A 27,251-nucleotide genomic window follows, 5' to 3' on the forward strand; every position below is an offset into this window, starting at 1 on the left:
TGACAAACTGAGCTCAATCCACAGGATCCATATGTAGGAGAGGACTGATTCCTGCAAGTTGTTCTTTAACTTCTACACATATACCATGGCACTTACCACTAATAAACTCTCTCTTAAATAAAGGTAAAAAACAAAAAAGTGCTAAAACAATGTGGACTCTGGAGTAGGTTCCTTAAATTTGAATCTTGCTTCTACTCCATGACCTTCAGAAAGGTCCTCATCTTCCATAAAGTGAAATTAAGAATTCTCTTTCTTTTGTTTTGTTCTTTTTCAAGACAGGGTTCCTCTGTGTAGCTCTGGCTGTCTTGAAACTTGCTCTGTACAACAAGCTAGCCTAGAACTCACAGAGATCCACCTGCCCTCTGTCTCTCAAATGCTGGAACTAAAGGAGTGTGCCACCACTGCCCCAGGATTAACTATTCTTAACTGACAAAATAATTGTAAAGATTATGTCAACTAGTCCATGTAAAAAGCAGATCAAAATAAAATGAGGATTTAAATATTGATTACTTTGATCCCTAAATTCTCAAAAAAGACTAGTATCAGTAGGTAAAACTAGATGGAGTCAGATATTCACTTAACCTTGCTAGTCTGTCAAATAGGACATTTCACAACCTATTTCAGTCTTATTTGTTTATTTTATGTTTTTCAAGACAGTGTTTCTCTGTGTAGCACTACTGTTCTGGAATCCACTCTGTAGACCAGTGTAGTCTCGAACTCACAGAGATCTGTCTGCCTCTGCTTCCCAAGTGCTGGGATTAAAGATGTATACCACCACAGCTAGGCTTAACTGAGTCTTCTTAAAGACTAAGCTTTCAAAGGGAATGGCCACTAGATAGGAGAAAGTGTGTGCTTGCGTAACTTTTTTTGTTTTGTTTTGTTTTTTTTTTTTTTAAAGATAAGAGTCTTTCTATTTAGCTCTGGCTAGACCCAGGTTGGCTTCAAACTCAGAGAACAATTTGTCATTGACTCCCCAATGTTATAATTAAAGATGTATCCCATTACTCTGGGCAAAACCTGTATCTTAATGATAACATTTTGTTTTAGTTGTTAAATTGCTGGTCCAGTTTTTAAGAGTGCACAATAAATCTTGTTGGATATTTGTTATCAGCAACAAATGTAGCTAACATAGCTTAGTTAGTTCTTATTGCAAGGACAAAGAACTGAATAAACCCATTCCCAGATACCCAGAATGCTTGGAATAAAGTACCTCAGGAGAAAGGTATTGCTTTTAGATTGGACATCTGTGTATCTAACCTCCAAAACATGAAGTTTGCAAACACTGAACAACAATCACCAGAGCAAATCACTACTGTGAAATTGTATATTCTGAATCCACCACTTGGACACATCAGTAGATTTAGAAATTTTTAAGGCAAAAAATAACTTTTTTTTTTCCTAGACAGAGTTTCTCTGTGTAGCCCTGGCTATCCTGGAACTCACTCTGTAGACCGCCTGCCTCTGCCTCCCAAGTGCTGGGATTAAAGGCGTGCGCCACCACCGCCCGGCAACTTTTATACTTCTCAACAGACAAATATGCTGTTACAGCAGTATCAATGGATGATACTTTATCACAGGAATGGACTTCTACTCCAGCCTAGCCAGGAGTCCCATAGGTAGGCCAATTTTAAGATTATCTTATATGTTCCAAAATTGGTCTCTCTTCTCTCTCTTTGGAGACTTGGTCTTACTGTGTAACTCTGGCTGGCCTGGAACCCACTGAAACCAAGCTTTCCTCCATCTCTTAGAGTTCTAGGAATAAAGACATGTACTACCATATTCAACTTAGTTTTCATTTGGCTTCAAACTTCCAGCAGTTCTCCTGTCTCTACTTCCCCAATGCTCAGTTTGACAGCAATGATCCCTATCCTCTCCTACAACTCAAGCAGTCTTTATAGTCAATCCACACACAGCCAGAGACATCAAGGTGCAATGAAACTGCTCAAGATTGTGAAATGGTTTTAACATTCCTGTTGAAGAACAGTCAATTGTTCTAATAACAGTTATGGGAAAAACTTAAACAAAAACAATCAGGATTATCTATGGCTTGATTACCCAGCTATCATCAAACAAGGGTAGCTCAAATATACAAAGTATGGAAGCAAAAGATATTCACTGCACCCTTCCCCAGCCCTGCTAGCCCCTTTTCCAGATCTCAGAGCAGAGATCTGCCAGTGCCTTCTAGGGAAGTAACCTGTGAGGAAATAGGTTAGTAAATAAGTAGAACAACACAGACTTTTAGTGGCTGTCCATTCTTGATTGTCTATTACCTACCATTTTAATATATCAGGGCACTTTTATCCATCATGTAAAAGATAACTAAGCTAATAAAGCAAATACTATGAAGGGCATCAGCCTAATTAAACATGGCTGATTAAGCCTGGCTCCTAACAAAGTATCATGTATTTAAAAGTAAAATCCAAGATATCCTTTCTACAGTGCTCATTTAAGTTTACATTAGACTAAAAACTACTAAAACCCCCTCAAGGCCAAGGCCCTCACTTGACAAAATATCATGTAGGTATTCGAAGTTTTAGAAGCTGCAAAAGGCATACATACTTATGCTGAGAATGGCAAAGCTGCAGAACTACTCACTTTACTACAATTCTACTGAAGTAGAGCAGATTCTGAGACTGAAGACTACTGAATTCAAACATTTACAGCCACTTTCTTTTTCATTAGCTGCTTTTAGAAACAGTCAGCCTGTGAAAACTTATGTTACATTTCAGACTCTAGATATACCCCAATTTCTAATAACCAAGCCTCGAAAATTCTTAACGTACTGCAAAGTACAATATCACTGCCAATAAATGCTTAGACAGAACTATACTTGATATTGAGACTATGATTGCTGTGTGTCTTAGTTAGGGTTTCATTGCTGTGAATAGAGACCATGACCAAAGAAACTCTTATAAGGAAAACATTTAATTGGGGCTGGCTTACACTTTTGGAGGTTCAGTCCATTAACATCATGGTGGGAACATGGCATCATGTAGGCAGACATGGTTCCTGAGGAGCCAAGAGTGATGCATCTTGATCCAAGACCAGCCAGGAGAAGACTGTCTCTGCACTGGGTGGAGCTTGAGCACTCCAGCCCTCAAAGCCTGCCTGCCAATATAGGGACACACTTCTTCCAACAAGGCCATACCTATTCCAGCAAGGCCACATCTCCTAATAGTGCCACTTCCCATGGGCTAATAAACATATTCAAACTACCACACTGTGTAACATAAACGATCTTTTTATTAAACATTAATGTATACAAAGAAGAGGTTCATAAGTAGAAAAAATTATGTAAGCTTTGTGATTGTTAAGTCACACGGAAAAATTGTAATCTTTTTGCTGACTTTTCTTGCAAACACAGGGTAAGAGAATGAAGTCACAGATGGCTCAGAACTATGTTGATCAGAAATAATCTTTAATCTTTCTTTATAGAAGAATTCATCACAAAGACATTCCTCACAATTATCATTTCAACTTTAGTAAATTAAGACTCTCCTGAGTATATGATAAACCTACTCACATGAAATAGCTGACCCAAGATTATAGAGCTATCATAATATATACAATATAAAGTAAGATTTTCTTTTTAACTAGTTTTTTTTTTTTTTTTTTTTTTTTTAAGTTTTAGAGTCAGTTGCTTCAAGATACTTGCTACACCAAATAGATGGTTTCTGATGAGAGGATGTATAAGATAAAGATTAAAGAAATTCAAAGAATTTCTAGAATGAGTTTACAGAGGCAAATATTTTAAAAAAAGGACTTTTATTCTACACATGTCTGTACATGCAGGTACAAAGACCCAAAGGAGCCTTCTGGTACTGGAGTTATAAAGCACTTGCCAGCTACTTGATATGGGAACTAAATTCAGGTCTTCTGCAAGAATAGTACATACTCTTAACTGTTGAGGCACCTCTCTTGCCCCTGCTGTAGTTTAAAGACTGAATTTCACTAAGATCATCTTGCCTCAGCCTCCTGAAAGCTGGGATTACTTTGTTCATCAGACCTTGCTTCTTGAAATCACCGCTGATCTCTCAAATTAGCCCTGTCAAAGTGATTGTTCTGCTCTTAAAGTCTCTACAATTACTTTAGTTGAGAGCATTTATAGCTCAGTGGTAGACCGTTTCCTTGACATAGCCAAGGCCCTAGGATCAATCCATGGCACTACACAGCAAGCAACATAAGACATCTCTTTGAGAATTAAAAAAGCATACTTTTATAGAGCTCTTTTGTGTCACTCACACACACACACATACACACACACACATACACACACACACACACACACACACACACACACACACACACACACACTCATGTCCTCAAACAATGCAAGAATTATGTTATGGTTCAAATATTTTGTAAAATTCCCATGGCCAAAATAGCAAAGTGGCATACACCTTTAATCCCAGCACTCTGGGGTGTCAGGTGGATCTCTGTGAGATGAAACTGCCTGGTCTGCAAAGCATGTCGTGGGTAAACCTACACAATGATACTTGCTGTGTGTGTAAATGTGAATATCACAAACAAACCAGGTATACTAGCATGGACCTGCACTCCCAGCATTCAGAAAGCTGAAGTAAGAAGATCATGAGTTCAAGGCCGGCCTACATTTCACAGTGAGAGCCTATCAAAAACAAGACAAAAACAAAGGAAGAAGAAATAAGTAGAGAACAGAAATTCTGAGGGAAATACAAAAGATTTCCTTGTGGTAGTTCTGTAGTTTAGCTGGTTGGTCTTTTCTATCCCCTATGCTTAGACTGGTATTTGAATAAAATCTGTTTCTTTTGAGAATCCAAGTGATGAGGCCACTAAGGGGGCCTCAAGCACTGAAAATAACATCCTACTACAAAGTCCAATTTATGGCTTGTGGGGAGCTGACAATAGGTGGCTATCATCCTTGCAGCCATCTTGAGCCATATACCCTGACAAGAGACTTGTTCACAATAGCCTACAACAGCTGAGCACACTCTGATAACATCTTGTTTTAGATACCCAGAATTTTCCCTTGGGTGTGTGAGACTTAAAGGTGTGATTTAGAGCCCAGACTTAAGGGCGTGACTTAAAGGCATGGCTTAAAAGTGAGACATATAAAAGGCAAGAGGCAGACAGAAGAAAGTATTAAGACACTTGAGACAGAAGAAAGCAACTAGGAATTAAACACTTGGACCAGAGAACTCAGATGAAAGCACTTAGACTTGAGACAGAGAACTAGGAATTAGACACTTGTACTTGAGACAGGCACTTGGAAGAGAACTTGGAACTGGGAAAGAGACTAGCAATTTAGGACTGGGATTAGAAACTCAAGACTTGGGATTTAGATTAAGAAGAGAGACTTAAGAATAAACGGGATAGAATCACACTCTGTTTGGTCTCCATTCTTCGAGTCTGTCCTCACTCTCTCTTTTGCTGAACCCCAACCTTTGGATGGGAGCAGCTTGGGGCAATGCGGGCTCTAACAGTTAGCCCCCAAGGCTTTTGGCAGTGCGGGTTCCAACACTGATAGAGTGGTCCTTGACTATGGCTGAGGCACAAGCTATTGCCATTTGAATCACACTAGTCCCCTGGCCCCTGATATACCTAGTGCTGGGAGGACTGAACCCAGGGGCTTTAGCATGCTAGGTAAGTACCACTGAGCTACATGCTTAGCTAATACTTTGTGTGTGTGCATGTGTAAGCATGAATACTACAGCACATGTGGAGGTCAGAGAACAACATTTAAGAGTCAGTTCTCTTCTCCTCCCATGTGGGTTTGGAGATGAAATTCAGTCTGTAAGGCCTGAGGACAAGAGTTTTTACCCACTGAGCCATCTTACCATTGTCCATATGAAAGTATAACCAAACCTTTTTCTAAGATACCTTTAAAAACAAACATTATATCTATCTTTTTATTTTTATTTTTATTTTTGGTTTTTCGAGACAGGGTTTCTCTGTGTAGTCCTGGCTGTCCTGATACTCACTCTGTAGACCAGGCTGGCCTCGAACTCAGAAATCCACCTGCCTCTGCCTCCCAAGTGCTGGGATTAAAGGCGTGCGCCACCACAGCCCGGCCTATCTTATTTTTTAAAGACATGACTTCTCATGCCAGGCAGTGGTGGCACTTGTCTTTAATTTCAACACTCAGGAAGCAGAGGCAGGTAAACCTCTGTCAGTCTGAGGCCACCCTGCTGTATAAAGCAAGTTCTAGGACAGTCCATGCTACACCGAGAAACCGTGTCCTGAAAAACAAAACAATCAAACAACAACAACAAACTCCTAGAGCTCATTCAATCTGTTGGGCTTGAGTTCCCCATATCTGCCTGTTTCCACCTAAAGGTATACCCTGTCACACTTGACTTTTTTTTTTTTTTTTAAAGGTGCATGGGCTCTGAACACAGGTCCTCTTCATCCTTGTATAGTAAGTACTTTACTCACTGAAACCATCTCCTCAGCCTGGCCTCCGTTTTCTATTGGGCTGAAGGGCCCTATAGGGTCTCACATACGCCAGGTTAACAATGAACTCAATGTGTCTTTGTTAGGGTTTTACTGCTGTGAAGAAACACCATAACCAACAAAGGACATTTAACTGGGACTGGCTTACAGGTTTAGAGGTTCAGCCCATTATCATCAAGGTAGGAGTATGGCAGAGTCCAGGCAGCCATGGTGCAGGCAGAGCTGAGAATATTGTATCTTCATCTGAAGGTTGCTAACAGAATACTGGCCTCCAGGCAGCTAGGATGAGGGTCTTAAAGCCCACACCCACAGTGACACACCCACTCCAACAGAGCCACACCTTCTAATAGTGCCACTCCCTGGGCTGAGCATATGCAGACCATCACACTATGTAAGGCTGGACTTGAACTCCTATCTGCCTTCACCTTCAGTACTAGGATTATAAGCATGCACCATTCTGTCTTAGTTTGTACTTTATTTTTATTTTATGTGTAAGGGTGTTTTGCCCACACATCAGCTGGTATACCACAAGCATGCAGTATCCTTGGAGGTCAGAAGAAGGTATCAGATTTGGGACTGGAAATATTGATGATTGTAAGCCTCTATGTGGGTTCAAGGACATAGGTCCCAAAGAAGAGTAGCCACTGCTCGTAACTGCTAAGCAATCTCTCCAGCCCGGAATTACATTATTTATTTATTTGTTCATTTATTCATCTATTTATTTATCCATCCATCTATTTATTTATTGATTCATTCATTGAGACTGGGTCTTTCTCTATATCCCTGGCTGTCCTAAAACTCACTATCTAGACCAGGCTGCCTCTAATTTACAAAGATCTGCCTACCTCTGCCTCAAAAGTGTTAGGATTAAAGGGTACTTCTTAGAGCTTGGCTTACTTGTAATTTTTATTTTGGTTTTTGGAAACAGTTTAAAAACTCACTCTGTAGACCAGGATGGCCTCTAACTCAAGAGATCTGCCTGCCTCTGCCTCCCTACTGAGCTTAAAGGTGTATATCTACCAGCACTTGTTTTAAGATTATATATTTCATGTGGGTAGACAACAGACAAACACATTAGCATATATACTATATAATTTCATTTGGGTAGTGGTGCTGGAAATTAAACCCAGGGTCTAGTGGCAAGCAAGCACTTTATTATCACTGACCTATACTCTCAATCCCATTCTATGATATTCTGATGGCAAAGAAACAGAATAAAAAGAATCCTTTACTGCTGCTGGCAGTAAAAGGAACCAAACACAGGAGAATTTCTATGTCAACCATGTTGACAATTGCATACAAGATAATGCTGCAGGTTGTAGTGACACACATCTTTAAACTACAAGGGTCTTCCATTTTAAACTTCCGAAGGTCCTGAATTCAATTCCTAGCAATTACATGGTGGTTCATAACCATCTATATATAATGAGATCTGATGTACTCTTCTGGCATGCAGGCATGCATGCAGGCAGAACACTATATACATAATAAACAAACAAACAAGTAAATCTTTAAAAAAGAAAAAAAGACACTATGTAGTAATTTCCAAATTCAAACATTTCATCCTGCATAGAGAGCTCAGGACAGCCAGAGCTATACACACACACACACACACACACACACACACACACACACACAACTAGTGATATATTCTTAGACCTAAAAACAGTTCAATGAAGAAAATAGTAACAGCAATACTGCCACTACATCAAAAAAAAATTTTTTAGAAATGATACTCAAAAGCAGGATGTGGGGGCTGGAGAGATGGCTCAGAGGTTAAGAGCAGTGACTGCTCTTCCAGAGGTCCTGAGTTCAATTCCCAGCAACCACATGGTGGCTCACAACCATCTGTAATGGGATCCGATGCCCTCTTCTGGTGTGTCTGAAAAGAGCGACAGTGCACTCACATACATAAAATTTAAAAAAAAAAAAAAAAAAAAAAAAAAAAAAAAAAAAAAAAAAGCAGGATGTGGTGGCACATTCTTGTAATCCCAGTAGCAGGAAGATGAGGCAAGAAGACTGCTTTGAGTTTAAAAACAAAAACAAACAAACAAACAAAAATACCAATTTCATAGGGATTATTAGGCCAGCTACGGTTATGTAGTAAGACCTTGCCCTAAAAAAAAAAAATCAAGCAAACAGTGGGCCAGTAAGATAGCTCAATAGCTAAGTCATGGCACTTGTAGCTCACTCCAAAAATGGTGGTTTAAAACACAAACAAACAAAACAAGGCTGGAGAGATGCTCAGTGAGGGGATTGAAGTTCCATCCCAGCACTCAGGGAAAACTGGACATGCAGAACTCCTACTGCAAAAGAGAAAGGGAAACAAGAGGTTCTCCAGAAGCTCAAAGTATTCAGAGCAGTGAATAAACTGTCTCCAACAGAGCTGAAGACAAAACACCTACGGTTATCCTCTAATCTCCACATGTGAATCCTACCACTCATGCATCCAAACCCAAATATATGAACATATAAGTAACACATACACTAAACATGCCTTCTTTCCTTCCTTCCAGCTCTAAAAACAAAAAGTAAGTTAGAATACTATGGCTTGGGGCTGGAGAGAGCTCTGGTTATGGTACTTGTTTCAATCCACAGGACTCAATTTGCAGTACTCACATTAGGTGGTTCACAGCTACCTTTAATTCTTTAACACAACTACCTTTAACAATTTGATACAGAACAAAATATTTAAATGCCAAAGTTGCTTAAAACATACTGCCTTTGTTGGGTGTATGTGTTGTGTTGTGGTGTGTGTGTGTGTGTGTGTGTGTGTGTGTGTAAGGCAAAGGCTGATGTCAGGTGACTTCAAAGGCTCTCCATCTATTTTTTGAGACAGGTCTTACTAAACTACTGCTCTCCAGTTAGGCTAAATTGTTTGGCTAGACAATCCTTGGGATCCTCCTGTCTCCACCTCCCTATACTGAGATTATAGTTAACTCCTGCTATACATTTGAGTTTCTCCATTAGTGCTCAGGATCCAAACACAAGTTATACTTTCATGGCAGGCACTTCACAAACCCTCTACCCACCCCAAAATAGACTACCTTCTGGATCTGTGAATAATATCATAGTAAGAAATTTATCCTAAGTATCATTCAAGATCCTTTTGGCTTAAAATATAATAGGTTTTATTTGGAGTAGGGGTTAGCTCTGTGAACATTCTAGTATATAGTAGTTTCCCTTATCAATGGTCTCATGGTCTACACTTTCAGAGCAAAGGTCTTATCACTGTGAGAGCAGCCTTAGCAATGCCCCCTTTAAAAGTGTTCATTTCTGAGCCGGGCGGTGGTGATGCAAGCCTTTGATCCCAGCACCTGGGAGGCAGAGGAGGGTGGATTCCTGAGTTCGAGGCCAGCCTGGTCTACAGAGTGAGTTCCAAGACAGCCAGGGATACCTGTCTAAAAACCCTGTCTTGGAAAACTAAAAAGGTATTCATTTCTATCAGTTGACTTCTATAAATACTCAAAACTACACGGAATAATATTTACAACAAATATACATTCTTCTAGTGCTTTTTGGTTCAGAAAATTCCAAAACACCAAAGACTTATAAAAACACAAAGGAAATTAAGAAAGGCAGGGTAGAGGACCTGAGACATAAATTCTTGAGAAACTCCATCTTATATTCTACTGGTATACTTAATTTCAATATTTAATATAAATTTACCTTAAGACTAGATAGGGTAGATGGGCAGTTGGTGGTGCACTCCTTTAATCCCAGCTCTCAAGAAGCAGAGGCAGATGGAGTTCAAGGCCTACCTGGAATACAGTGTGAGTTTCAGGACAGCTAGGGCCACCACAGACTGACCCTGTCTTGAAAAGTCAAATAAATAAATAAGTAGCCAAAAAAAAAAAAAAAAAAAAAAAAGACTACATAGAGTGATCAAAACACCATTGATAAAAGAAATTACTATATACTAGATGTATTCAGTTTTTCCATTTTTGACTAATATATGTAAAAAGTAATAATGAGAAGAAATGTAAATAATAGTAATCACATATAAAATCTATCAAACTAATAAAATATAAAATAAAAATAATGAATAACTTCTTTATTTCTTCTTTAAAATATTTCAAGTAGGGTTTCTCTGTAAAGCCGTGGCTGTCCTTGAACTTGCTTTGTAGACCAGGATAGCTTTGAACTCAGAGATTTGCCTGACTCTGCCTCCCAAGTGCTAGGTAGGAATAAGGGCATGCACCACCCAGTAATTTCCTTCTTTTTGGTTTGGTTTTTGTTTTCTCTGAGACAGGGGTCTCATAGATCAGCCTACTTCTACCTCTAGAGGGCTAGGATTAAAGGTATACATCACCATGTTTAGCTAGTTTCCTTCTTCACCTCTGCTGGTAGGTTAAAAGAAAAAAGAAATATTTAAGGCACACAGAAAATTATAAAGTACAATAACCATTACCACTGTACCATTATCTAGTATCTTATTAACTGTGTTTTATTAATTAACATTATACACTGATTAGGACATTGCAGCTGTTGTATTCTTTTGTTTATTTGGGTTCCTAAAACTGCCCCACGAAAGATATTCAGAGACCATGCCCCCAGTTGGTTCTGATTGATAAATAATGATACCAATGGCTGAACAGGGCAGACAGAGGCGGGATTTTAGGATTCCTGGGCTAAGGAGAGGAAAGAGAAAGAAAGGAGATCCAACTTGCCAGGAGAGGTGAAGGAGAGGAAACACTATGCCTGAGAAGGTGGGGAACAGATAGTATGGCCACCATGTAGGAGGTTGGGGCAGAGCAGCTCAAGAGGGCTGCATGATTTGGTCTAGGGCAGCCAAGATGGAATACAAGACTTAGTAACAACTTCGAATTATTGGCGAGAGGTGGATTAGCTATGTGGAGGTTAGAAAATGACAGCCGGGCGGTGGTGGCGCATGCCTTTAATTCCAGCACTTGGGAGGCAGAGACAGGCGGATTTCTTGAGTTCGAGGCCAGCCTGGTCTACAGAGTGAGTTCCAGGACAGCCAGGGCTACACAGAGAAACCCTGTCTCAAAAAACCCAAAAAAAACCCAAAACAAACAAACAAAAACAAAAACAAAAAAAAACCAAAAAAACAAAACAAAACAAAACAAAAAAAACAAACAAAAAAAAAAGAAAATGGCCCAGCTGCTGACTTGATTAAGACATATCAAAATGTAAAGGGTGTGTGTGTGTGTGTGTGTGTGTGTGTGTGTGTGTGTGTGTGTGTGTGTGTGTCTTTCATTCAGGAATCCAGAACTTTGGGGCGGATAGCCAGGAAAGCGCCGCAGCTGTTTTAATTGGACATTTAATGCTACAGGACATAATGGTAAATGATCTCAAATACCACTGGAAAAATAAATAGGAAAATTCTCATATAATAATTAAATATTTATTAAATCATAAACTGCTAATTATTGACTACTAATATTAATAATATTAATAGATTTAATTACATTTGTTTTTTTATTTGTTTATTTTGAGACACGGTCTCATTATGAAACTCTGGCTAGCCTGGAACCCATTATGTATACCAGGCTAAGCCTCAAACTGACAGAGCCTTTGCCTACTGAGTAGCACTGAGTTACACTGAGTTACAAAGAAGTATACCACCACACCCAGCCCTGTCAAATCTTTTTTTTTAAAGAAGAAATATTTATTTATTTAATTTATATGGATGCACTGTTGCTGTTTTCAGACACACCACGTAATCAGATCCCATTACAGATGGTTGTGAATCACCATGTGGTTGCTGGGAATTGAACTCAGAACCTCTGGAAGAGCAGTCAGTGCTCTTAACCACTGAGTCATCTCTCTGGACCCCCTGTCAAATCTTTTAAAAGGCAATTGTTTGCTTACATCTTAATTTAGCAAGTCTACTTGTAAGAATTAATCCCAAAGCAACTTTGTAAGGTTATTTATCAGAAGATTAATACTGTTAAATAAACAAGCTTCATAACTCATGACAATCTATGTTAAGGGCTGCAGGAAAGTCACTAACATGATACAATCAAAATGGGCCCAGTGCTGCTGAAGTAGCTCAGAGGACAAAGGTATCTGCCTATATGTCTGATGACATCTGGCTCAGTCCCTAGTCCCCACATGATAGGATAGAGGGAATAGCCACAAACTCTTCTCTGATCTCTGATTTCGAGACAGCCTGGTCTACATATTGAGTTCCAGAATAGTTCGGGCTACACAGAAAAACTCTGTCTTGAAAAACAAAACAAAACAAAATAACAAAACAAGCAAACAAAAAAAAAATAATATAATTAGAGCCTGAGGTATAGCAAAGCTAGAGGCTGGCTGTCAGGATACATTTCCACTGTGGTCTGACCATACTTCATGTTGCACTGTCTGTCTCTTGCTTTCACTTGAGAAAAGGTAAAGATTTTCTCAAGAGCTAATGCACTGGAAGACATATGGAGGCCAGGTAGCAGTATTCTGACTAACAATTTCAACAAATAGGCCTAAATATGAAATATTGTTGAGGGGCTGGAGAGATCGCTCAGTAGTTGGGAGCATTGACTGCTCTTCCAGAGGACCCCAGTTCAATTTCCAGCATCCACATGGCAGCTTACAACTGTCTGTAACTTCATGATCAGATACCCTCATACAAGAATACACACAGGCAAAACACCAATGCACATAAAGTAAAAATTAATTAAAAAAAATATTGTTGAAATGAAAGAAAAACTAAACAAAAGTATCAACCAAACCCCACTCCAAAAAACATGCATTCCACTCCTGAGAACTGCCACTAATTTCTTTTTTAGAACATACTACAAGACACTAATACAAAACTGCTATAATTTAAGACTTAAACTTATAGCTGAGGGGCTGGAGAGATGGATCACTGGTTTAGAGCACTCATTACTGTTGCAGAAAGAAGACTCCCAGGCTTGAGACTCTAGTTCTAGGGGATCCACACTCTCTTCCAGCCTCCTCAGGCACCAGGCATACACATATGCACAGGCAGGCAAAACATTCATACACAAAATAAGTCTAAAGTAACAACAATAACAACAGACTTACTTAACTGAGTAAATGGGGGATGGAGACAGGAGAATCAGCAGTTCAATATCGGCCTTGGCTACACAATAAGCTGGAGGCCAGCCTGTGCTACAAAAATCTATTTAAAAAGTCAAAACTAATAAATATTTTTAAGAACTAACTAGGTCCAGTAAGATGTTTTAGTGCGTGGGAGCATCTGTCACCTAGCACCCACACAGTGGAAGGAGAGAGATGATTCTGCAAAAGGTCCTCTGACCTTCATACACATCCAGGTGTTCCCCTCACACGCTGCAAAATAAAACAAATATAATTTTTAAAAACCAAATTAAGGTTTTATATGCTGGCAACTCTCTTGAAGAAGCCACAGATTCTGGATTCCACCTCAGCCTGTGTTTTGGCTTGAATACACCAATTCTCCTCAGAAAAAGAACCTTCAATAACTCTCATTTTACACTCTATTTTTCTGCACTTCCCCATGTTTATGATCATAACTGTACTGAGGACAACTAAAAGGTATTGAAATTGACGTTTCCAGAAAGTCAGGCATGGTTTGTATGACCTAGACACAAGTTATATAAAACTGTTTTGTTCAGGAAACCACACTTTTCTCAGTAAATGTTTTGAGGTAAGAGTTGTTTAGGTGAAAATACAACCTTCTGAACAGGTAAACAGATTAATTTATTATTGCTCTGAATAATAATGGTTTTCTTGTTGCTTTTGCTTCTTGGCATGCACAGAACTGAATGAAGTACTGAAATGTTTCAGATTACATTATAGCATTATTACTAACTTGATTATGAATCCAACAACCTAAGTCTTTACATTTTCCTTGATGGGCCACATATAGTCTTTTTCCACAGCATCAATTTCAATTACAATACAAATCACATTTAAGATTTTGTTTTAGGCCTAGAATGATGGCCCACACCTTTAGTCCCAGTGGCAGAGACAGGTAGAACTCTGTGAATTCAAGGACAGCCTGTTTTACACCGGGAGGTACAATCCCACCAAGGCTACATAGTGATAACTGTTTCAAAAAATGTTTTCAAGAGGCATGGTAATATACACACCTATACTTTCACTTTTAGAGGCTGCAGCCAAAAAAGTATCACTCTGAAACCAGCCTGGACTTGAAACAGACCCTGGTTCAAAACACAAACAAAAAAGATTTGTTGGACTAGTGAGATAGTGTGTAAAGGCACCTGTAGCCCCTTGTCTGATACCTGAGTTTGATTCCAGGAACCCTATTAGAAGTGCAGAGAGAACAAACTCTACACAGTTGTCCTCTGACATCAACACATGCGTGCGTACCCATAAACACATCCTGTTGTTTTTTTTTTTTAATTAAGATATTTTAAGACACAAAAAATAAATAAGACCTGGCTACCTTCACAGAAACCCTAGTCACTCTTATCTTTTAAAATAATCCAAACTCTTAATTTTGTTGGCAAGAAAATCATTTTGTAAAACACATTATTTCAAGCCTTCATTTTTCACAGAAGAAAAAAATGGTGTCAGAAAGAATTTTCATGTTACGTGGTAACAGCATCCTCTTTTCTTTGTACCTTAGAAAGCCAGGATAATTGTGTCATATAAAAAGCTGAAAGCCAGGCAGTGGTGGCACATGCCTTTAATCCAAGCACCTGGGAAGTAGAGGCAGATGGATTTCTGTGAGTTCAAGGACAGCCTGGTATACAGAGTGAGTTCCAGGACAACCAGAGTCACACAGAACAACTTCTTAGGAAAAGATCTGAACAAGGAACAGGTAGCAAGCATCACAGTAACAAATCTGAAAATTCCTGCTGAACAATTAGCAACCACTTCATTCAGTTTAGCTCATGCTACTGGGCAACCAAGGAAAGGGCTCAATACTTAAATACCATATTTCTTAGTCATTTCTCCAAGACCTAGTACAACAGTACACATAACAAAAGGACATGATACTCTTCCTCAGTACTAATGAACTTGAACAACAAAGAAAACAGAAGGTATATGACACTGTTAGAAATTCATTTCCAGGTCAGGCTTGGTGGTGCACACCTTTAATCCTAGCACTCAAGAGGCAGAGGCAGTGGATCTGTAGTAGTTCAAACCCAGCCTGATCTATATAGTGAGTTCCAGTTAAGCCAAGGTTACACAGTGGGACCCTAACTCATAAATAAGCGAATTAATAAATATTAAATGCAAATGTAGCAATTAAGTAATGACCAAATAGGAACCACACAACAGAGAAACCCTGCCTTAAAAAAAAAAACAGAATTCCCAGTGAAGGATAAAAATGAATGAAAGTCCTGCTTCACAAACTTGGTATCTTTCACCTAGACACAGGTGATAAGGTTATGAGCTAACAGACTCACATCTTCATGTCTGCTGAAGTTATTTCTCCAGACAGACCACTGACTATTCATTACTCTGATGAGATTCCCCAGCCACATACTAGGGAATACTGTTGCAGAGATCATTCTCATTTGACTTTTGGATGCAGTACTGAGAAGAGGCTATAGGGGTTTTGGTATCATCCTGAGCAGCCTCATAAATGAATATATAATCCACCAAATTTCAAAAAGCTAGCCAGCAAAATCCTCCTTTATTTCCATCCCCTAGATCTACAAATATCAATCAATGATAAAGATATTTCTTATTAAGACAGCAGAAAGTCATGAAAAAAACTCAATTTACAGCAGTTCATAAAAACCTGAGCTTAGAACTAAACTATCCATTGACACAATCCAGCCCTGCTTAGAGGCTTTCGGCAGATCTCTGACAAATCAGAGATACATCAGTTTGTTAAGTAATTTAAGACAGAAACAATCTTCCACAAACATTTTCTGTACTTCAGGGCCTTAATCTAAATCTAGATTTAAAAAAAAAAAAACCAACCCCCCCCCAACAAAACCCAAAAACCCTTTATTTCCCTAGAATTATGATCAGAATCATTTGATATATAGAAAGAGAAGATGGAGAAAAGACAAGTTTATTTAATTTTAAATGCTCACCAAGTGTCAGTTGCTTTATTAAGTATTCTGCATATATTACTCAAGAATCACTTCTCAAATGCAATCACTCCTCAACAAGCTTCTCTAACTCCACAGGTTCTCTCAATAGTTTGTTTCATTTTTAAATAGTACTCAGCACTACCACATATTGTGCTATTTTTAATTTTGTCAACTTACTTGCCCTATTTTACTCCATTAAAATTAAGTTATATAGTCTAAAATTAAGCTATATAGTTTTGTTCCCTGAAAAAATCCTCAGCATCTTTACACACAACACTCAAAAATAAATGACCTTGTTCAATCCACACTGGTGTTCATTGTTGGGGGATGGTTTTGTGCACTGAGTATTAGGATGCTGAGTTCTATTCCCAGATAGCTGTTGCAGTTCTGACTAATGTGTGGTCAATCACCAGTCCCAAGATTATGTTAAAATTGTTCTCCATCATCTCCAAATTGGTTAATAAAGAGTTGATTAGTCTATAGCTGGGTAGGAGAGAACAGGAGGTGGGACATCCAAGCACAATGAGAGAGTCCCAAGGGGGGAGGGAGGAGAGGGGAGGGAAGGGGAGGGGAGGAGAAGAAGAGGATGAGGAAGAGGATGAAGAGGAGGAGAAGGAGGAGGAGGAAGAAGAGGAGAGGATTCAAGTCCAGGGGAAAAGAGAGGTAAGAGAGGTGAAGAGGAAGAGAAGAAAAGTGTGGAGGAGACCACATGGAGGGGAACCAGGAGGAGTGGCTTTAAGGACACACGTGGAGCATAGCAAGCCAGGGCAAGACTATGGTTGAAGGTAAAGGACCATGGGACTAGGAAATAGGAAGCCTTAGAGGGTTAGAATGGCTCAGAAGCTACCCGGCTTAGTGCTTGCAGTTTATTAATAAGTACTGGGTCTCTGTGTTATTTATTCAGGAGCTAAAATAGGCTAGAACAGGCATAGGAATGTCCTGCAATTATTTGAGAACAAAAGAGGTGAAGAATACCCCCCAAATATTATTAAAGCACATCAAGATACTAGGAACAGTAGGACTTCAGATCAAGGGAGGCTAAAAAATTTGCCACAGGTAAACCAACTAAGAACTAAGACCTGACTCCAGAACCTTCTTCATGTTGTACAAGCACAAAGGATTTCCTGAAGATGTCATGCTTTTTTCATCAAATTTTTTTCCCATCAAGATGATCTACATATCCCCTGAGATATGAGAAAGGCTACTAAAAGAATACTGCTCAAGTCATGAAGACTATGGGGGTTCAGCAACAGAGGATTCTATAGTCAGGGGAGGAATAAAAGTCTAGAAAATGAGGCTGACTGTAAAGAATATTAAGATGTATTTTTTAACATTTATATATTTAATTTGAGGGATGCACCATAGCATCTATATGGAGGTCAGAGGACAACTCAAGAGTTGTCTCTCTCCTTCCAGCCCATGGGTTGCAGTGGGGGGTATGTCCCAGGAATTGAAGTAAATAAGTGCCTTTACTTGACAGGCTATCATTGCCAACCCAGGTAAGGCTCATCTCCTTTCTAGGTATAAAATTATAAGGTCCTAAAAGTAAAAGAGATGGTTTGAGGGTTTATTTTGAGACAGAATCTTACTATGTAGCCTGAGATGGCCTAAAAATCCTACTACCCTAGGCTTCCCAAGTGCTGGGATTACAGGTAAACACAACCATGCTCAGATAGAGGACTATCTTAATTGTACTTTGGAACAAAGCACCTCATGGCACTTTATCAGAGTGGCTTCCACACCTCTTAAGAGGTGTTCTGCTGGTGCTCTGTTCCTGCTTTGTTCTAGTATCCTAATTACTAGGGGTCTGAAACTCCCAAGAACTGTTGAGAGAATAGCTGAGGAGGGTAACGAGGACATCTTAAAACTATCTTCTCTTGAATGTTGTTAGCACCAATGAACATTTTTCCAGATACAGGTCCAACAGAACCTACAATCAAGAATGTATAAACAAGAACGAGTTTGTAAAGAATAATGATGCCCTAGTTCTATTTTACAATATGCTTTAAGGACTAGATACTTTAGAGGAGATTAAAAGATAAAGTACTTTTAATATATAGTACTTTTTGAGTGCTAGGAATTGAAACCAAGGCCCTGTGCTTGCCAGGAATCTCTATTATTGAGCCATATCCCCAGGCGACGTTGTTACTCTTAAAATTAAAAATGACACTGATCTCAAAAAGCACTGATAAGCTGGGCGCGGTGACACAGGCCTTTAATTCTAGCTTTCAGGAGGCAGAAACAAATGCATCTCTGACAGTTCCAGGCCAGCTTCGTCTGCCATAGAGTCCCAGGTCAACCTGTTCTATTTTTTTTTTTGTATGAACTTGTTTTTTTAAAAACAAAACAAATACAAACCAACAAACAAAACCAAAAACAACAAAATAAACAATCGAAAACCCAGCAGTCTTAGGAAAGCAAAGTATGAAGAGATGGCATTTGCCAAGGTCCTCCCACTTGCATTTCAACTGTTGATTGATACTGAGACAATGGCAAGATGGTTAAAAACAAATTGCTTATGAATTAAATAAGTATTTTCATTTTCAGAGAGGCTGTCAGGAAAGAATCATATAGATTAGAATTTTCATCCTTTTCAAAATAAGAAGTTAATACAACTTCTGATAATTAATACTTATTAAAAGATTGGGTGATGGAGCGGCAGTAAGAATGCTATTAAGTGATGAGAATATGTCCTCATCCAGTTACTCTTTGGTCACTGGATAGCAGTGCTTCTACTTCTCCTAAGAAGTGCAATGCATCAGTGGGTTTCTCTGGAGATAGGTATGTTTGCTATGCTGATTGCTTTCTGTCAACTTGACACAAACTTAGGGAAAAAAATGCCTCCATAAGACTAGCCTGTAGGGCTTTATTGTTGTTGTTGTTGTTGTTGTTGTTGTTATTATTATTATTATTATTATTATTATTATTATTATTATTTGATTTAAGAGGGTCCAGCTTATGGGCGGAAATGCCACACCCGGATAACTTGTAATGGATAGTCTAAGAAAGCAGGCCGAGCAAGTCATGGAAAGAAGCCACATTCCTCTATGGTCTCTGCTTTAGTTACTGCTTTCCAAGTTCCTGCTTTCCAGGTTCCTGCCTTGACTTCCTGCCCTACTTCGAAATTCATAATGAACTATGAACTGTAACCTAAAACAAACCCTTTCATCCTGAAGTTGCTTATGGTCATGGTGCTTTGTCACAGCAATAAAACCAAACTAAGTCAGTAGTTCATAATTATAATCTCAGCACTTTGAAGCTGAAACAGGAGGACTACAACAATTTCAAATTTACTCTGGCCTACACAGTTAATTTTAGGCCATTTTAGGCTGCAGAATGAGATCATGCCTTAAAAAAAAATAAACAAATAAACAACCCACAATACTATCTCCATTCCAAACAGGAAAGCCCTTCCCTACAAAGAAGTGAACAGTAAAGCTGGGCATGTGAAGCTAGGTATGGTAACACAGGCCTTTGATTCTCAGGAAGCAGAGGCAGATATGTCTCTGTAAGTTCCAGGCCAGACAGGACTACATAGTGAGGCCTTGTCTCAAAAAAAGGTGGGGTGGGGGGTGGAGGGCAGTAAATGTCATGAATCATGTTGAGTGGAACAAAGCTGATGAAAAACCACTAGGCTACAGAAAAGATTGCATGTAATTACTCTCCTTTGGGAGAGCCTTCTTTTGTGATGCACAGATGCTTGTGTATTCACTCACACTTGTATGTGCAGATATACAAGTCAAACTACATCCCTATGCTGCTCTCCCCCCTCAAGATACAGGACCAGAGACAAAGCAAACTGATTTTCTCAAGGGAAAAAACATAACAAGGATTATATTTAGTAATTTCCTCTCAAATTACTAGTCAGGGTTCAATTTGACATAGATGACATAGATGGTGGAAAGTTGAGTAACTCCTAAAACTTCAAAGAATAAGTCCACCTCAAGATTCTCTAGCTTTGACTATAAGCAGCCAAGAACTTGAAGACAACACTCCAACTGGTAAAGAACAGGAATGAATGAGATGGACACAAACTATCCATTCCTCTTTTCTCCTCAATGGCATTCTTTCAAACATAATATAGGTAGGTAGATCCTTAGTGCCATAAAAATCACCATTAGTTGCCTTCAAGGAACTAAGTCTGTGTGTTACCATCAACTGTCCTAGACATCCTTGATAACTGAGGACCATCAGGAGCCCACACGTAGAGGGAAACACTCCCAATGTGTCTTATTTCCCATGTAGAGCCTCTGGGATCCAGTCAAACTGGAACTGGAACCTAGTTTCTAAAATGTACTGTGTCCATTAGTTCTCAGCTTTTAAAAAGGTTTCTTTAGACAACTGGTTTTTGGAAGCATTGTATACTCTAAAGATGAAGACTTCTTGTACCTTTCCAACGTGAAATTATTTGAACCCCTCCCTCCCCATTTATAAAAATATATATCCTTTCAGCATCATTTGACCGAAGTATAAAGCAACCTGGTTGGCCTCCATGCATCCGATGGCATCTTCCAAGAGTGAAAATTCCACGCAGACATAGCCATAGTCGTAACCTGGGGACAGCATTTAAATACAGACGGGAGTGGTGTTAGTGCCTTGCAAACATAAAAGACACACTTATATCCCCTGTTCTGAACCCCTTAAACACAAGCCCTCCCATCCATTCCCTCCCTCCTCTACATTAGGCAAAAGTGCTTCCTCAAACAGAAAAAAAGTACTGAAGGAAAGTCAGGGTGTTTCTGAACTTTGAGATTTGTTCCAAATGGCCTTTTCCCCTATTAACTAAGAAGATTATATCCTTTATCACTCAAGAAAGGGTACTCAGAAGAACAGAAAGTTTATGTAGAGACCCAAAACATTTTAATGACAGGCTGAATCTTCTGGAAATACAGCCAACAAGAACAGGAAAGTATCTGAAAAAAATGTATCCAGAGAGAAGGAAGAGAAGTAATTTTTCCAAAGCTGTGCTAAGAGTCACCATTCTTCAAGCAGAAACCACTTTCAAAGTGCTGACTGGTGCAACATCTGCATACTACAGTGGGCTTCCGGACGACGGGGAACAGACCACTTCAACCACCACCACCCCCTGGTTTGAAACTCAAGTCATAAGCCAGATAAAAAACTTTATGAAAAGAGAAAGATATAAAAGCATAAATATGAATAGCTGGATCCAAAGTTGTGCTTACATGCAAAAAGCTGATGGTAGAGCAAGCAGAGGGAAAGATAGCAGTTGTTAGTAATCAATGTATGTTCAATAACTATAGGTATCATCATAAAATACCTTTCACCTCAACACCGAAAAACATCTGCAGCTCAGACCTGAGGTTCTAATGACCCATGAAACTAGGAAGTCATGGGATTTACAGGCTGCTAAACTACTCATTAACCTGTCTCATAGTTCCTGATACTGCTACCATATAATTACAAAGATACATTTGTTGTAATGTTCCACATGTGGCTTCCATGTTTCCTTCATTTCCTCACAAGATAAAGAAACTTTCAGAAATTATAGTGTGTAAATGGAACAGAAAATAGATATGATTTATTCAGATAAAAAATAAAATAAAAGGAAAGAATACAACATAAAACCTATGCAAATTTTAAATATAAAGTAGACATAACAAGAAAAAACTGATATCGTTGAGGTATCAAAAGGAACAGTTTACACAAGGTGAGTTCCTGGACAGACAGAGCTACATAGAAACACTGTCTTAAAAAGCATTAAAAACAAACAAACAAACAAACAAACAAAGGTAATGGCTAGACTCTAATTCAGTGGTGTATAAGGTTCTAGATTCAAAATGTGCAACCAAGAAGAGGCAAAAAGACAAAGAGAAGTTGACCTGGTGCCATATGCCTACCATAAGAGAATTGCAACTCAAAGTCAGCCTGGACTAAATTATAAGACCCTGTCTCAAAAATAAATAATGGCTGGAGAGTTGGCTCAGCAACTAAGAGCATAATCTTGCTCTTCCCAAGGACTCAGGTTGGGTTCCCAGTATCTACATGGTGTCTCACAACCTTCTGAAACTACAGTCCCACAGGAGACAATGACATCTTCTGACCTCAACAAGCACCAGGTACACACACATGGAAGACACACATATATGCAGGCAAAAGATTTATATGAATAAGATCACAAATTTTAACCATTCTTACTAAAAAATAAAAAATAAACACACCAAATTTGGTAAGATGGGTTGGATTCCTTGTTACATGGACTAAATGGTCTTTAATGTTTTATGGTAACAACTTTGATTTTAGATCTGATAACTATTTTAACTACAAAATATTATACAATGATGTATATCCTTGATTTAAGTTTGAGAAATAACCAGAAAGAACAACCAAAGGCTTCTAAAAACTTCAGCATTACCTCAGGCTGAGAGACAGACAGAGTTGTATGCTGCCCCTACACACACCTACAGCAAGGGTTCTTCTATATAGCCCAATGGTGTCCTGGAACGTGCTCTGTAGACCAGGCTGGCCTCAAACTCAGACATCTGCCTGCCTCTGTCTCAAGTGCTGAGATTAAAGGCGTGTGTGTGTGTGTGTGTGTGTGTGTGTGTGTGTGTGTGTGGTCCACCCCCTCTTTTTTTTACCCATGTAAATCAGGCTAGCCTGGAACTCCCCTAAGTGAAACAGGCTGTTACTGAAGTTATAGAAATTCACCTGCAACTGCCTCCAGAGTGCTGGGAATAAAGTGTGCATCATCATACCTATCTAGAAACAAAATTCTCTATCCTTATTTCATAGTTTTGGCCAACTCCCACTTGCTTAAACTTATCACAAGTCAGTTTCCTCTTACTAGTCAATCTTTGAAGAAACACAAAGTTTTGGTATACATATTTGTATACAACCTGTTAAATATGGAAATTGTTTTTCTACTCAGTCTGAGATATATATATATATATATATATATATATATATATATATATTCTTTCTACATTATATATATTTTTTCTACATTTTGTGTGTGTATATATATATAAATACATTTCTAATATATATATATATATATATATATATATATATATATATATATATTCTTTCTACATTTTGTAAATGGTTCTAAATATACTTTTGAAGCAAGGAAGAATAACAAACACAAGGAGCATAGATACCTTTTACCACCAAATTTCTACTGCAAATACTCAAAATCATGTCCACAATCAGAAGGGAGTAGCCATAGATCAAACAGATGTTCTCTGGAATGCTTTCATTACCACTAAAAACATTATCAAAGGAGTTCAGAAAAGTATGAGAAACACTTTCTCCACAGCTGCCAAAATGGGAAGGAGGGGGAGAACAACAGGAAACACACACACACACACACACACACACACACACACACACACACACACCAGATTGCAAAGCCCTAAATTTTCCTTGCTATGCCCAGAGATGAAAACACTGTGGCCTGAAATACACAGACTCTGTGGGAAGAACAAGGTGACTCGTGACAATTCATACTTTGCTAAAGAAATAAGCAGGTATTGGTACTAAAGTCACTGGAAAGGAAAATACATAGAGGAACAGTGATCACTTTGTACATATCAACTTTGCAATAACTTAAGTTTACAAGACTATCATTCAAGTTTCTTCTGCACTAAAGTGTAGCTATCAAAAGAAAACATATTTAAAATTTAATTATATGAATTTTTTTAAGGTACCCAATTTTGATCCCAAATAGTCTCTGCATTCAGACTTCACAGTTATATCATAAAGATTTTCAGAAACTGCCAGGAGACAATGACACTAAGTATTTACATAGTATCTGTTATAAAAGAGGTTCTATTACAAAATTATTTTACATATACTGGTTTAATCCCCACAAGACTACTATAGAAGTATATATTATTAAATTCATTTTATTGATGGGGAAAAAAAGAAAAAGTAATTTGCTCAAAGATACCTTAGTTTTAACACCAGTACTAAGCCTTTTAAAGCTAAGCAGTTCACATTCAAATAGATACTATTAACCATCATTCTGTATCTCTTCATTTTTCAGTATTAAGGATTGAACTTTGGTACATGCTAGGTAAGAGCTCTACAATTAAACCATCAATCTAATCTTAGTCTTCTATATACATTTTAAAAACTACAGTGCGTATGCATGTGGGTGTGCAGGTGTGTGCTTACATGTATGTAGAGATTATAGATCAACTTTATTTTATTTTGGTTTTTTTGAAACAGGGTTTCTCTAAGTAGCCCTACTTGTCCTGGAATTCACTCTATAGAGTAGACCAGGCTGGCCTCGAAGTCAGAGGTGCCTCTGCCTCCACAGTACTGGGAGTAAAGGTGTGCACCTCTACCAGCAGACTCAGAGATAAACTTTTGGGGATCATTTTCTCTCCTTTCAGCATGTAGGACTTCCAAGAGATGGCAGACAGATTGTCAAGCTTGGTGGCAAATTCCTTCACCCATGGAAGCACCTCACTAATCTATCTCATTACTCAAACTATTTTAAAAATTAAAATATAATATTTCCCCTATCATGACCCACCCCATTTCTTCTAAAACTCAAGGTCTCTTTTTATTTGTTGCTGTTACATGTATAAACAGATAAACCTATAAACAACCTCCTGAGTCCACTTAATCCCATGTATATGTAATTTCGGGGCTAAACACTTGGCATGGTTTTATTTATTTATTAATATTTATTTATTTCATTTATGAGTGTAATGTAGCTGTCTTCAGACACACCAGAAGAAGGCATCAGATCCCATTACAGGGGGTTGTGAGCTACCATGTGGTTGCTGGAAATTGAACTCAAGACCTTTGCAAGAGCAAGCAGCCATCTCTCCAGCCCACCACTTGGTATTTTTATTCTTGACAAGGCTAAGTTGCACAGGCTGACTTCTTTTTGCTTCGTTTTACTTACTTTAGTTTTCTGAGACAGGGTTTTTGCTATGTTGCCCTGTGTGGCCTCAAACTTGGAGCAATTCTCCTCCTGTAGTGTGCTGGGACTATAGACAACTGCCTCTATTTTTGGATTCTAGGTTAACCTTAAACCTTACTGTGTAGCCCAGGCTGCTAACCCTGCTATTCTCCTGCCCCAGCCTTCTGAGTAGCTAGAACTACAAGCATGTGTCTCCAGGTCCTAGTCTTTCACTCTTAAGAAGACCCTAGATTGATTTAAATAATCTTAATTTCAAATTTATTCAGCTCCAATATCAGATGAGTCCCACATGCCTGAGGACAAATGAGCACAGTAGTTACTCCTACTGTAATATTTATAGCAAATCAGGGCTAAATAAGCAAGTTAGAAAGTATTCACTCTCAGTGACTGCATTGGCTCCCACAATTCTTCTGAAACAACAAAAACTAGAAATTCTTATTATAAAAGATGGCTATAAAAATTATGTAGCAATATGAAAATACACAGCATATAAAGGATTAAAAAGTGAAAATATCCTTTTGGATAATTATGTAAAATTTATACAGGAAAAAAAAGACTGGAATTAAATACAAACTGAATCTAACTCAGAAGTTAGAGACAAAAATCAGCATATAAGATAAAAATCATGCACTGTCAAAATTATACTTGGAGAGCCCAAGGTGAAGAACAACATACCATCTTTCAATATAGGTAAATCCAACACTGCCAGTTTTTCCTCCAGCGTTGCAACAGATCAGTTTTCCTTTGGTTGACACCAGATGAAGAGGTTGGCTTGCATTTAAGGGCCATAACGTATGAAAAATACATCACTTTAAATAACAGAAGCACAGCCACCAAAGTAAATGCTCACACTCAGAGAAACTTGGAATCAGAAACCAAATGAAGCCACAGCCAAGTCTTATCCCCACCTCCACAATGATCCAGTGAGAAGGAAAGGAGATACAGATGTAGGGTGAGAGGCAGGACTCAGGCACTGTTATGTGATTACACAAAAATCTGAAAATGGATGAATGCAATACAACTTAATAGAAAAAATTAAAATGATTGTATTGCTTTAATGGAATACCTGGGATTTTCTTGTTTCCCAAATTTTACAATTATCAGAATTAATCTGATAGTTTATAGAAAAAGTTCTAGTAGTCCCAGAAGATATTTTACCTAGAGAAGTAATATTCTGAAACCTGACAATGAATCAAAATTACTTGGACTCAAGATGATAAATACTGTTAACAATACCAACACTTTTACCAAAGGAAGTAACAAAATATCTATTTTATTACCTTTTTACTAATGGTGGTCTTCTGGGAAGATATCTTGGTAGGCTAAAGGTTCTTACATGACTATTAAAATAAACATATCTAACTATTTTCTAACCTAAGTATACAAGTCTTCTAGAAATATAAATATTCCTCATGCTTTTTCTTGGTAGCTAAGGAGAAAAACGGAAAAAAGGAAAGAAAGTCTAAAAAAGGTAATACTTTCAAATCTTGGCTAGCAAGATTGCTCAGCAGGTAAAGATACTACTACCAAGTCTGATGATCTGAATTTGAATTGAACCCTAGGATTCACATGGTAGAAGGAGAGAAACACTTCCCCCAAGTTGTCCTCTGACCTCCACATAAGCTCTGTGGCATGCCCCTGTGTTATATGTTCATACATACACAAGTAAGTGTAAAATTTCAAATCTTCTCCATCTTCATTAATCATTTATTTACCAAAAAGTATCTATGAAAATTAATTAGTTTTTGGAGGGATAAAGTACAGAAAACAGAGACCTGATAAGTAATATCTACCCCAACCCAAAAACTAATTTTTGGTCTCTGCCCCTGCATGGCTTGATTCCACAATGCCAACAAACTCAATCCAATATTGTTAAAGTCAATTGTTAGTTTACAAAAGGCTCACCTTCGTAACAAAAATTTTATTTAGGT

At 38.4% G+C, this 27,251-nt stretch overlaps 1 protein-coding gene across 8 annotated transcripts in view; it reads right to left on the bottom strand.

Moving 5' to 3' along the window:
- The window catches only part of Rbm6 (RNA binding motif protein 6), an 89,755-nt gene that overhangs the window by 30,368 nt on the left and 32,136 nt on the right, over positions 1–27,251 (bottom strand). For 5 of the 8 annotated variants that reach the window (XM_076918139.1, XM_034484036.2, XM_076918138.1 and 2 more), the window contains one exon: positions 20,898–20,971. The exons of the other annotated variants lie outside the window; for them this stretch is intronic. In XM_076918139.1, coding sequence (XP_076774254.1) covers positions 20,898–20,971 — 74 coding nt within the window. The remainder of the gene's footprint in view (positions 1–20,897; positions 20,972–27,251) is intronic. 8 annotated transcript variants of the gene reach the window in all.

This window comes from Arvicanthis niloticus, chromosome 21, assembly GCF_011762505.2.
Source record: "Arvicanthis niloticus isolate mArvNil1 chromosome 21, mArvNil1.pat.X, whole genome shotgun sequence".
In the NCBI taxonomy this organism is placed as follows: Eukaryota; Metazoa; Chordata; class Mammalia; order Rodentia; family Muridae; genus Arvicanthis; species Arvicanthis niloticus.